At 59.1% G+C, this 13,354-nt stretch overlaps 1 gene segment (V, D, J or C); it reads left to right on the top strand.

Annotated features, from left to right (window-relative positions):
- The first annotated feature begins 3,878 nt into the window (after window positions 1-3,878).
- On the top strand, window positions 3,879-12,552 carry LOC104254459 (Ig alpha chain C region-like). The segment is given in 5 exon segments: window positions 3,879-3,942; window positions 7,390-7,679; window positions 8,623-8,949; window positions 10,454-10,771; window positions 12,161-12,552. Coding segments are annotated over 5 exon segments (1,391 nt in total).
- The last annotated feature ends 802 nt before the right edge of the window (window positions 12,553-13,354 follow it).

The raw sequence follows: 13,354 nt of genomic DNA, 5'->3' as shown, positions 1-13,354 counted from the left end.
CGGGATTGGGATCAGGATGGGGGTGGGATTCCCACCAGGATTGGGAGGATTCCCACCAGGATCAGGGCCAGGATTCCCACCAGGACGGGGGAAGGATGGGGATGGAGTAGAATTCCCACCAGGATTGGGCAGATTCCGACCAGGATCGGGGGCAGGATTCCCATTGGGATGGGGGCAGGATTCCCATCGGGATGGGGGCAGGATTGGGATCGGAATGGGGGCAGGGTTCCCACCGGGATTGGGGAGATTCTGAAGGGGATCAAGGGTGGGATTCCCACCAGGATAGGGGCAGGATTCCCACTGGGATCAGGGGCTGGATCAGGATCGGGATGGGGGTGGGATTCCCATCGGGATGGGGGTGGGATTGGGATCAGGATGGAGGCAGGATTCCCGCCAGGATTGGGGGGATTCTGACTGCGATCAGGGGTGGGATTCCCACTGGGATTGAGGGGATTCCCACCGGGATCAGGGGCAGGATTCCCACTGGGATCGGGGCAGGCGATTCCCACTGGGATGGGGGCAGGATCTGGAGCGGGAGAGGGGTGGAATTCCGACTGGGATCGGTGGGCAGGATTGGGAGCGGGGTGGGAGCGGGATTCCAACTGGGATTGAGGGAATTCCCATTGGGATGGGTGGGATTCCAACTGGGATTGGGGACAGGATTCCGACTGGGATTGGGGGGATCCCAACTGGGATAGGGGGGATTGCAGGGATCCGGGCAGCAAAAGAGCCCCTTGGGATCGGGATCGAGGGGATCCCAACTGGGATTCGGGGGTTTGGGATCAGAATCAGGATCAGGGGGATCCCAACTGGGATTGGGGGGATTGGGATTGGGGGGATCCCAGCTGGGATTAGGCAGATTTGGATTGGGATCAGGGGGATTCCTACCTGGATTACGGGGATTGGGATCGGGAGGGGGATTCCTACTGGGATTGGGGGGATTGGGATCAGGATCAGGGGGTTCCCTACCTAGATTAGGGGGATTGGGATTGGGATTGAGGGGATCCCAACTGGATTGGGGGGATTGGGATGGGGATTGGGGGGATCCCTACCAGAATTGGGGGGATTGGGATCGGGGGGACCCCAACTGGGATTGGGGGTATTTGGATTGGGATTGGGGGATCCCTACTGGGACTGGAGGGATTGGGATTGGGATCGGGATTGGGATTGGGATCAGGATTGGGATCGGGGAGAACATAACTGGGATCAGGGGGATTGGGATCAGGGGGATTCCAACAGGGATTGGGGGGATTTGTGTCGGGTTTGGGGGGATCTCTACCAGGATTGGGATTGGGATCGGGGGGGATTCCTACTGGGATTGGGGGGATTGGGATCAAGGGGATCCCAACTGGGACTGGGGAGATTTGGATTGGGATTGGGGAATCCCTACTGGGATTGGGGGGATCGGGATCGGGGGGATCCCTACTGGGGGGATTGGGATTGAGGGGATCACAAATGGGATCAGGGGGATTGGGATCAAGGGGATCCCAACCGGGATTGGAGGGATTTGGACAGGGATTGGGGAATACCTACCAGGACTGGGGAGATTGGGATTGGGGGAATCCCAACCGGGATGGAGGGGACGGAGATCAGGATCAGGGGGATCCCTACCAGGGTTAGGGGGATTGGGATTGAGGGGATCCCAACTGGACTGGGGGGATTGGGATGGGAATCGGGGGGATCCCAACCGGGATTAGGGGAAGCGGGACCAGGGGAATCCCAACAGTCACGGGGGGCGATTGAGATCGGGATCAGGGGATCCCAGCCGGCACTGGGGGGGATTGGGATGGGAATCGGGGGGATCCCAACCGGGATCATGGGGATTGCACGGATCCGGGGAGCAAAAGATGGGCCCCGCCCTCCTCGGATACACCCGTTGGGTGGCTCCTGGGGCCAGCTCAGAGCCGTGCTAGCCACGCTCGGCTTCCGTATTTCCCAGAAAAGCCCAGCTCGGAGCCGTGCTAGCCACGATATTTCCTGGCCAAGCCCAGCTCGGAGCCGTGCTAGCCACGCTTGGCTCCGATATTCCCTGGCCAAGCCCAGCTCAGAGCCGTGCTAGCCACGATATTCCCTGGCCAAGCCCAGCTCGGAGCCGTGCTAGCCACGATATTTCCCGGCCAAGCCCAGCTCAGAGCCGTGCTAGCCACGCTTGGCTCCGATATTCCCTGGCCAAGCCCAGCTCGGAGCCGTGCTAGCCACGATATTACCCGGCAAAGCCCAGCTCAGAGCCGTGCTAGCCACGCTCGGCTTCCGTATTTCCCAGAAAAGCCCAGCTCGGAGCCGTGCTAGCCACGATATTCCCTGGCCAAGCCCAGCTCAGAGCTGTGCTAGCCACGATATTCCCCGGCCAAGCCCAGCTCAGAGCCGTGCTAGCCACGATATTCCCCGGCCAAGCCCAGCTCAGAGCCGTGCTAGCCACGATATTCCCTGGCCAAGCCCAGCTCAGAGCCGTGCTAGCCACGATATTACCCGGCCAAGCCCAGCTCGGAGCCGTGCTAGCCACGATATTCCCCGGCAAAGCCCAGCTCAGAGCCGTGCTAGCCACGATATACCCCGGCCAAGCCCAGCTCAGAGCTGTGCTAGCCACGATATTCCCCGGCCAAGCCCAGCTCAGAGCTGTGCTAGCCACGATATTCCCCGGCCAAGCCCAGCTCGGAGCCGTGCTAGCCACGATATTTCCCAGCCAAACCCAGCTCGGAGCTGTGCTAGCCACGATATTCCTCGGCCAAGCCCAGCTCGGAGCCGTGCTAGCCACGATATTTCCCAGCCAAACCCAGCTCGGAGCCGTGCTAGCCACGATATTCCTCGGCCAAGCCCAGCTCAGAGCCGTGCTAGCCACGATATTTCCCAGCCAAACCCAGCTCGGAGCCGTGCTAGCCACGATATTCCTCGGCCAAGCCCAGCTCGGAGCCGTGCTAGCCACGATATTTCCCAGCCAAACCCAGCTCGGAGCCGTGCTAGCCACGATATTCCCCGGCCAAGCCCAGCTCAGAGCCGTGCTAGCCACGATATTCCCCGGCAAAGCCCAGCTCGGAGCTGTGCTAGCCACGATATTCCCCGGCCAAGCCCAGGTCGGGGCCGTGCTAGCCACGATATTCCCCGGCCAAGCCCAGCTCGGAGCCGTGCTAGCCACGATATTCCCTGGCCAAGCCCAGCTCAGAGCTGTGCTAGCCACGATATTCCCCGGCCAAGCCCAGCTCAGAGCCGTGCTAGCCACGATATTCCCTGGCCAAGCCCAGCTCAGAGCCGTGCTAGCCACGATATTACCCGGCCAAGCCCAGCTCGGAGCCGTGCTAGCCACGATATTCCCCGGCAAAGCCCAGCTCAGAGCCGTGCTAGCCACGATATACCCCGGCCAAGCCCAGCTCAGAGCTGTGCTAGCCACGATATTCCCCGGCCAAGCCCAGCTCAGAGCTGTGCTAGCCACGATATTCCCCGGCCAAGCCCAGCTCGGAGCCGTGCTAGCCACGATATTTCCCAGCCAAACCCAGCTCGGAGCTGTGCTAGCCACGATATTCCTCGGCCAAGCCCAGCTCGGAGCCGTGCTAGCCACGATATTTCCCAGCCAAACCCAGCTCGGAGCCGTGCTAGCCACGATATTCCTCGGCCAAGCCCAGCTCAGAGCCGTGCTAGCCACGATATTTCCCAGCCAAACCCAGCTCGGAGCCGTGCTAGCCACGATATTCCTCGGCCAAGCCCAGCTCGGAGCCGTGCTAGCCACGATATTTCCCAGCCAAACCCAGCTCGGAGCCGTGCTAGCCACGATATTCCCCGGCCAAGCCCAGCTCAGAGCCGTGCTAGCCACGATATTCCCCGGCCAAGCCCAGCTCGGAGCTGTGCTAGCCACAATTTTTCCCAGCCAAACCCAGCTCGGAGCCATGCTAGCCACGATATTCCCTGGCCAAGCCCAGCTCGGAGCCGTGCTAGCCACAATATTACCCGGTAAAGCCCAGCTCAGAGCCGTGCTAGCCACGGTATTTCCCGGCAAAGCCCAGCTCGGAGCTGCGCTAGCCACCCTTGGCTTCGATATGATCCGGCCGAGCCCAGCTCAGAGCCGTGCTAGCCATGATATTCCCCGGCCAAGCCCAGCTCGGAGCCGTGCTAGCCACGATATTACCCAGAAAAGCCCAGCTCGGAGCCGTGCTAGCCACGATATTCCCCGGCAAAGCCCAGCTCAGAGCCGTGCTAGCCACGATATTACCCAGCAAAGCCCAGTTCAGAGCCGTGCTAGCCACGATATTCCCTGGCCAAGCCCAGCTCGGAGCCGTGCTAGCCACGATATTACCCGGCCAAGCCCAGCTCAGAGCCGTGCTAGCCACGATATTCCCCGGCCAAGCCCAGCTCGGAGCCGTGCTAGCCACGATATTCCCCGGCAAAGCCCAGCTCAGAGCCGTGCTAGCCACAATATTACCCGGCCACGCCCAGTTCAGAGCCGTGCTAGCCACGATATTCCCTGGCCAAACCCAGCTCAGAGCCGTGCTAGCCACGATATTACCCGGCAAAGCCCAGCTCAGAGCCGTGCTAGCCACAATATTACCCGGCAAAGCCCAGCTTGGAGCCATGCTAGCCATGATATTCCCCGGCCAAGCCCAGGTCGGGGCCGTGCTAGCCACGATATTCCCCAGCAAAGCCCAGCTCAGAGCCGTGCTAGCCACAATATTACCCGGCCAAGCCCAGCTCGGAGCCGTGCTAGCCACGATATTTCCTGGCCAAGCCCAGCTCGGAGCCGTGCTAGCCACGATATTCCCTGGCCAAGCCCAGCTCAGAGCCGTGCTAGCCACGATATGACCCGGCCGAGCCCAGCGCAGAGCCGTGCTAGCCACGATATTCCCCGGCCAAGCCCAGCTCGGAGCCGTGCTAGCCACGATATTACCCGGCAAAGCCCAGCTCAGAGCCGTGCTAGCCACGATATTCCCCGGCAAAGCCCAGCTCGGAGCCGTGCTAGCCACGATATTCCCCGGCCAAGCCCAGCTCAGAGCTGTGCTAGCCACGATATTCCCCGGCCAAGCCCAGCTCGGAGCCGTGCTAGCCACGATATTACCCGGCAAAGCCCAGCTCAGAGCCGTGCTAGCCACGATATTACCCGGCCAAGCCCAGCTCAGAGCCGTGCTAGCCACGATATTCCCCGGCCAAGCCCAGCTCGGAGCCGTGCTAGCCACGATATTCCCTGGCCAAGCCCAGCTCGGAGCCGTGCTAGCCACGATATTACCCGGCAAAGCCCAGCTCGGAGCCGTGCTAGCCACGATATTCCCTGGCCAAGCCCAGCTCGGAGCCGTGCTAGCCACAATATTACCCAGAAAAGCCCAGCTCAGAGCCGTGCTAGCCACGCTCGGCTTCGATATTACCGGAAAATCTCAGCTTAGAGCTCTTCCGCCGATGCAAACGCTGCTCAGTCTTGAGCCTCTCGAGGAAATCCCGGCTTTGAGCTGTGCGAGCCGAGCTCAGCCCCGATCTCGAGGAAATCCCTTGAGCTGCGAGAGCAAAACTCATCCTTCATCTCTAGGAAAGACCGGGAGTCGTGTGAGCCGAGCTCAGCCTTAATCTCTAGGAAAGACCAACTTTGAGTCGTGCAAAGCCAACATCAGCCTTAATCTCTAGGAAAGACCTTGAGCTCTTCGAGCTGAGCTCATCTTTAACCTCTAGGAAAGACGTAGAGCTCTGCAAAGCCATACTCAGCCTTAATCTCTCGGAAATACTTAGAGTCGGGCGAGTAAAACCCAGCCTTAGTCTTTAGGAAAGACCTAGAGTCGTGCAAAGCCATGATCAACCTTAATCTCTCGGAAAGCCGTAGACCTGTGCGAGCAAAACAGCCTTAATCTCTAGGAAAGACCTTGAGCTCTTTGAGCTGAGCTCATCTTTAACCTCTAGGAAAGACGTAGAGCTCTGCAAAGCCAAACTCAGCCTTAATCTTCTCCAGGAAAGACCAACTTTGAGTTGTGCAAAGCCAACATCAGCCTTAATCTCTCGGAAATACTTAGAGTCGGGCGAGCAAAACTCAGCCTTAGTCTTTAGGAAAGACCTTGAGCTCTGCAAGATGAGCTCATCTTTAACCTCTAAGAAAGGCGTAGAGCTCTGCAAAGCCAAACTCAGCCTTAATCTCTAGGAAAGCCGTAGACCTGGGTGAGCAAAACTCAGCCTTAATCCTTAGGAAAGACCTAGAGTCGTGCAAAGCCAAGATCAGCCTTAATCTCTAGGAAAGCCGTAGACCTGTGCGAGCAAAATCTCTAGGAAAGACCTTGAGCTCTGCAAGATGAGCTCATCTTTAACCTCTAGGAAAGACGTAGAGCTCTGCAAAGCCGAGCTCAGCCTTAATCTCTAGAAAAAGCCTTGAGTTGTACGAGCAAAACTCAGCCTTAATCTCTAGGAAGGACCTAGAGTCATGCAAAGCCAAGATCAACCTTAATCTCTAGGAAAGCCGTAGACCTGTGCGAGCAAAACTCATCCTTAATCTCTAGGAAAGACCTAGAGTCATGCAAAGCCAAGATCAACCTTAATCTCTAGGAAAGCCGTAGACCTGTGCGAGCAAAACTCATCCTTAATCTCTAGGAAAGACCTAGAGTCGTGCAAAGCCGAGCTTAGCTTAATCTTCTCCAAGAAAGTCCAGTTTTGAGTCGTGCGAGCCAAGACCATCCTTAATCTCTAGGAAAGACCTAGAGTCGTGCAAAGCCGAGCTCAGCCTTAATCTCCAGGAAAGACCTAGAGCTCTGCGAGCCAAGATCAGCCTTAATCTCTAGAAAATTCCTTGAGCTGTGCGAGCCAAACTCAGCCTTAACCCTCCCCAGGAAATCCCTCGCGCTCTCCGAGCCCCACCCGGCTTCAAGCCCCTCTAGGAAAACCCGGCTTCAAGCTTCGCCCGCGACGCTCCGCCCGGCCTTTCTTCTAGGAAAACCGGGTTTAAAGCCGCGCTCAGCCTCCGGCACCCCGAAGCGTCTCCCCCCCCCCCAAAAAAAAAAACCCACACCCGCCCCCCGCGGGTGACCCCAAAAGCGGTGGGATAAGGACTAGGACCGAGTCTAAGCCCTCGCTTTGCAGATCCACTCACCGGCGGAGCTGTCACCGAAATAGGGGGGTGCCGGCGGTGTCCCCCCCACCCAGAATATGGGTGCGCGACGCCGTGACGTCAGAGGTGGGGAGGGGGGGGGATAGGGGCTTCGTTTTTTGGGGTGAGAAACCCGCCTGGGAGGAAATTCTCTCGCCCCGGGGAACTTCCCCTTCTGGCGGTGACCTTTTCCCCGCGCTTTCACATCGTCTTTCGGCGCCACCGCTTCCCCCCCGCCTCAACCCGGGACCTTCGGGTGCCACCGCGGCGGCGGCGGCGGGGGGGGGATGTCGATGCTGACACCCGTCCCCCCCCCCAAAAAAAAAAACCGGGGTTCTTCTCCTTCGCAGTCAAGGCCAACAGTCCCACGGTCTACCCCTTGATCTCCTGCGAGGAATGCAAGGACACGGTGACCTTCGGCTGCTTGGTCAACGATTTCTTCCCCGAACCCGCCACCGTCACGTGGGTTTCCAGCGTGGCGGGGACCAGCGAGACCTTCCCGGCCACCCCTAACGCAGAAACTTCTACAGCCTCAGCACCGAGTTCACCGTCCCCTTCAGCAGCTTGGAGGGCAACACCTTCCAGTGTAAGGTCAACCACAACGGCAACACCATCACCAAGGACATCACAGGTGAGAAGGGCAACGGGGAGGCGCTCCCGGCCTTGCGTGTTGTCTTGGTGGCCACCTAGATGGGTTGGCCTTGCTCCTGGCCCTCCACGACATCTTGGTGGCCACCTGGATGGGTTGGCGTTGTTGCTCCCGGGCTTCCGTGTTGTCTTGGTGGCCACCTAGATGGGTTGGCCTTGCTCCTGGCCATCCACGACGTCTTGGTGGCCACCTGGATGGGTTGGCGTTGTTGCTCCCGGGCTTCCATGTTGTCTTGGTGGCCACCTAGATGGGTTGGCCTTGCTCCCGGCCATCCACGACGTCTTGGTGGTCACCTGGGTGGGTTGGTGTTGTTGCTCCCAGCCCTCCACGACATCTTGGTGGCCACCTAGATGGGTTGGCCTTGCTCCCGGCCATCCACGACGTCTTGGTGGCCACCTGGATGGGTTGGCGTTGTTGCTCCCGGCCTTCCACGATATCTTGGTGGACACCCAGATGGGTCGGCCTTGGTCACAGCCTTCCACGATGTCATGGTGGCCACCTGGGTGGGTTGGTGTTGTTGCTCCCGGGCTTCCATGTTGTCTTGGTGGCCACCTGGATGGGTTGGCCTTGCTCCCAGCCCTCCACGACGTCTTGGTGGCCACCTAGATGGGTTGGCCTTGCTCCTGGCCCTCCACGACATCTTGGTGGCCACCTGTATGGGTTGGCGTTGTTGCTCCCGGGCTTCCGTGTTGTCTTGGTGGCCACCTAGATGGGTTGGCCTTGCTCCTGGCCATCCACGACGTCTTGGTGGCCACCTGGATGGGTTGGCGTTGTTGCTCCCGGCCCTCCACGACATCTTGGTGGCCACCTGGGTGGGTTGACCTTGGTCACAGCCTTCCACGATATCATGGTGGCCACCTGGATGGGTTGGCCTTGCTCCCGGCCATCCACAACATCTCGGTCAACTCTTCTCCTTGGTCTCACCACTCTGCAGAGATATGTCATGACGCTGTCCCCGTGGTCACAAAGCTCCTGAGCGACCCCAACAAGTACCAGCGCGAGGACAAGGTCCTGCTGATGTGCCTCATCGAGGGGAAGAACGCTGCCGACGCCGCGGTGCAATGGTTTATGAACCACGATGCGGCGGACCTGCACCCGGTGGACTACTCCTGTGACAAGTGCACCCAAGACAAGGCCACCTTCACGAGCCAGGTCAACGTCAGCCGGCAGAGCTGGGACCTGGGGGCCGAGTTCTCCTGCCAAGTGACCCACAGCTCGCTGAAGGAACCCAGCGTCCTCAGCATCAGCACCTTCTGCTCAGGTGAGGCCGAGGAAGACGGGGGGGGGGTGTCTCCCGGAAGGCGATGGGCGAGCGGACGTTTGAGAGGGTTGGGTGCGTTGGTCGGCTGCGGAGAAGAGCGCGGGAGGGCGGGTGGTGGGGCGGGTGGTGGGAGCGGCCTGGTTGGGTGGGTGGAGGAGGTAGAGGCGGGTGGAGGGGGGGTGCGGCTGGAGGGTGGGCGGGGGGCTGAAGGAGCTAAAGATGGAGGGGTTGATGGAGCCGTGAGATGGGCGGGTGGTTGAGGTGGATCAGGGACGGTTGAGATGGATGAGGGATGGTTGAGATGGTTTAGGGATGGTTGAGATGGTTTAGGGATGGTTGAGGTGGATGAAGGATGGTTGAGGTGGATGAAGGATGGTTGAGATGGTTGAGGGACGGTTGAGATGGTTGAGGGATGGTTGAGATGGTTGAGGGACGGTTGAGATGGTTGAGGGATGGTTGAGATGGTTGAGGGACGGTTGAGGTGGTTGAGGGATGGTTGAGATGGATGAAGGATGTTTGAGATGGATGAGGGATGGTTGAGGTGGATCAGGGACGGTTGAGATGGTTGAGGGACGGTTGAGGTGGTTGAGGGACGGTTGAGATGGTTGAGGGATGGTTGAGGTGGTTGAGGGACGGTTGAGATGGTTGAGGGATGGTTGAGGTGGTTGAGGGACGGTTGAGGTGGTTGAGGGACGGTTGAGATGGTTGAGGGATGACTGAGGTGGATGAAGGATGTTTGAGATGGATGAGGGACTGTTGAGATGGATGACGGATGGTTGAGATGGATGAGGGACTGTTGAGATGGATGAGGGATGGTTGAGGTGGATGAGGGATGGTTGAGATGGATGAGGGATGGTTGAGATGGATGAGGGATGGTTGAGGTGGATGAAGGATGGTTGAGGTGGATGAAGGATGTTTGAGATGGATGAGATGGATGAGGGATGGTTGAGATGGATGAGGGATGGTTGAGGTGGATCAGGGATGGTTGAGCTGGAGGGAGGGGTGCAGACCCAAACCCACCACCACCACCTCAACCCTCCCATCATGCCGCTGGGCACGAAGCTGCAGCACCAGGAGGGGGGGGGCGACGAAGGGCAGGGTGGGGGCGGGGCGGTGAAGGTGCCCTTTGGGGCCAAAAGGGTCGACTTTGCTTTCCGAGAGAAAAATTATTGAGGGAGTGGATGGATTGACCCAAAAAACCTTCGGAAAACGGCCGCCGTAGCGATTTTCTTGGAAATCCCCCAATTCGCTGCAAAACTCTTCCGTTTTTGGCGGGGGCGGGGCAAGAGGGGTGGGGGGGGGGCGGGGTGAAAGCGTCTCCTGCCAATCGGAGAAGCGTTTTGGGGGGGGCGGGGCGGGCGCCAAAGCTTTGCCCCCGCCCGCCCCAGCCCCCGGGGAAGGATCGGGGCGCCCTGTCGCATTTGGCGTCCGCCGAGCCCCCACGATCTCAATGCCGCTCCCCTCCCCCACCCCCCCACCTCACCCCTCCCCCCCCCCCCCTCAGACAGCAGACCCGAAGTGGAGGTCACCATCCTCCCCCCATCCTTGGAGGACCTCTACCTCAGCCAGAACGCCAGCGTCACCTGCGTGGCCACCAACCTGAAGTCTCACGAGGACGTGAAGTTCTCCTGGAGCCGGGACACGGGCAGCGCTTTGGACGTCACCTCCGGGACGGCCGAAAAACTGCAGAACGGTCTTTACCGCCTCACCAGCACCCTGAAAATCTGCGCCGACGAGTGGAACTCCGGGGAGAAGTTCACCTGCGCCGTCAACATCCCCGAGCTCGACCACCCCGTCACCAAGTCTATTAAGAAAGACATAGGTAGGCGCCCCGCCCCTTTTCGCCCGCCCCACGTCCCGGCGCGGGAGGCGACGGGGCTTTTTCCCAACACGGCGTCCACCGAGACGCTCGGTGAAAAGGGTTTCGGCAAGGGAAGAGCAGTTTGGGGCAAGTCCAAGCGGCCGGTTGGAAAAGTCGAGTCTACTGGGCTGGTCTACTGGGAGAGTCTACGGGAAGAGGCTAGTCAACTGGAAGGGTCTAGCCTACTGGAAGGGTCTAGCCTACTGGGAGAGCCAACTGAGCCAGTCTACGGGAGGAAACCAGTCTACTGGAAGGGTCTAGTCAACTGGAAGTGTCTAGTCTACTGGAAAGGTCTAGCCTACTGGAAGGGTCTAGTCTACTGGAAGGGTCTAGTCTACTGGGAGAACCAACTGAGCCAGTCTATGGGAGGAAACCAGTCTACTGGAAGGGTCTAAGTCAACTGGAAGGGTCTAGCCTACTGGAAGGGTCTAGCCTACTGGGAGAGCCAACTGAGCCAGTCTACGGGAGGAAACCAGTCTACTGGAAGGGTCTAAGTCAACTGGAAGGGTCTAGCCTACTGGGAGAGCCAACTGAGCCAGTCTACGGGAGGAAACCAGTCTACTGGAAGGGTCTAGTCAACTGGAAGGGTCTAGTCTACTGGAAAGGTCTAGCCTACTGGAAGGGTCTAGTCTACTGGAAGGGTCTAGTCTACTGGGAGAACCAACTGAGCCAGTCTATGGGAGGAAACCAGTCTACTGGAAGGGTCTAAGTCAACTGGAAGGGTCTAGCCTACTGGAAGGGTCTAGCCTACTGGGAGATCCAACTGAGTCAATCTACGGGAGGAAACCAGTCTACTGGAAGGGTCTAGTCAACTGGAAGGGTCTAGCCTACTGGGAGAGCCAACTCAGCCAGTCTACGGGAGGAAACCAGTCTACTGGAAGGGTCTAGTCAACTGGAAGTGTCTAGTCTACTGGAAAGGTCTAGCCTACTGGAAGGGTCTAGTCTACTGGAAGGGTCTAGTCTACTGGGAGAACCAACTGAGCCAGTCTATGGGAGGAAACCAGTCTACTGGAAGGGTCTAGTCAACTGGAAGGGTCTAGCCTACTGGGAGAGCCAACTCAGCCAGTCTACGGGAGGAAACCAGTCTACTGGAAGGGTCTAGTCAACTGGAAGGGTCTAGTCTACTGGAAAGGTCTAGCCTACTGGAAGGGTCTAGTCTACTGGAAGGGTCTAGTCTACTGGGAGAACCAACTGAGCCAGTCTACGGGAGGAAACCAGTCTACTGGAAGGGTCTAGTCAACTGGAAGGGTCTAGCCTACTGGGAGGGCCAGTCTACTGGAGGAAGCCAGCCCTGCGGGCGAGCTCTGTCCCTCCCACCGCCCCTGACCTTCTCTTGCGCCCACCCCGCAGACGTCTCCGTGAAGGCGCCTTCCGTCTACGTCTTCCCGCCGCCGGCTGAGGAGTTGGCCCGTCAGGAGACGGCCACCTTGACCTGTTTGGCTTTGGGCTTCCGGCCCCGGGATATCTTGGTGACCTGGACCCAGCAGGACCGTCCCGTGTCCCGCGGCAGCTTCTCCGTCTTCGGACCTCAGGAAGAAGGAGATACCTACACGGTCTACAGCAAGTTGAGCGTGCCGGCAGCCGACTGGCAACGGGGCGACTCCTTCGCCTGCGTGGTTGGCCACGACGGCATCCCCATGAACTTCGTGCAGAAGAACCTGGACAAGACCATCGGTAAACCCACCGCCGTCAACGTCTCGGTGGTCCTGGCCGACGCCGACGTCACCTGCTACGGAGCTTGAGGCGGGGCCGGGTGGGGTGGGGTGGGGGGGACACACCGCGTGGGGCTGTAATTCCGCATCCAAATAAAAACCGAACCCAAAAAAAAACCAAACCAAAAACACCGAACCGAACCCAAAACCCACCCGTATCGTGACGCGACGTGCCGACGGTTGGGGTCGTCTTCGTCCGGCGCATGCATCGCCTCTGCCCTCCCCCGCCGGCTTAATCGTAATTGGGGGGGGGGGGGAGGAAGGGAGGGGGGGGGTCTTCCTCGCTCCGTTGAGCGACGGTCGGAGGTGGCATCACCTGGGAAGGCCGAGGGGGGTGGGGGGTGGTGGGGAAACCCACCCAACGGCTCGCGGGGCGGACAATCGGCGGGACAGGAGGGAGACGTCTTGGAATCCGCCTCCTTCCTTGGCGGCAAGTGGGGAAATTCCCCAAAATAGGGGGTTTTCACCCTAAAAATCAAGCGGAGTCACCCAACGAGGAGGTTGGGAGAGGAGGGAGACTTTTTTTCTGGGGTTTGGGGCATTTTTGCGGGGGGAAATGGGTGGGGAAAAGGGCTTTTTGCTGCAGGCACCAAAAATCCTGGTTGCCCCTTCGCTCGCAGAAGGTTTTTAACAAGGATCGGGTAGAAAAATGGGTGGAAAACAGGTGGAAACGGGGTTTTTTTGCTGCTGGCACCAAAAAAACCCGGCACTGCCTTTGCTTTACAGCGAGGTGTTGGACAAAGATTGGGTAGAAAACGGGTGGAAATGGGTTTTTTTTGCTGCGTGCACCAAAAATCCTCACGGCCCCTTTGCTCGCAGCAGGTTTTGGACG

Source organism: Gavia stellata, unplaced genomic scaffold (genome assembly GCF_030936135.1).
Source record: "Gavia stellata isolate bGavSte3 unplaced genomic scaffold, bGavSte3.hap2 HAP2_SCAFFOLD_970, whole genome shotgun sequence".
NCBI classification, from domain to species: Eukaryota; Metazoa; Chordata; class Aves; order Gaviiformes; family Gaviidae; genus Gavia; species Gavia stellata.
This window is presented reverse-complemented; position numbering and strand designations above follow the sequence as displayed.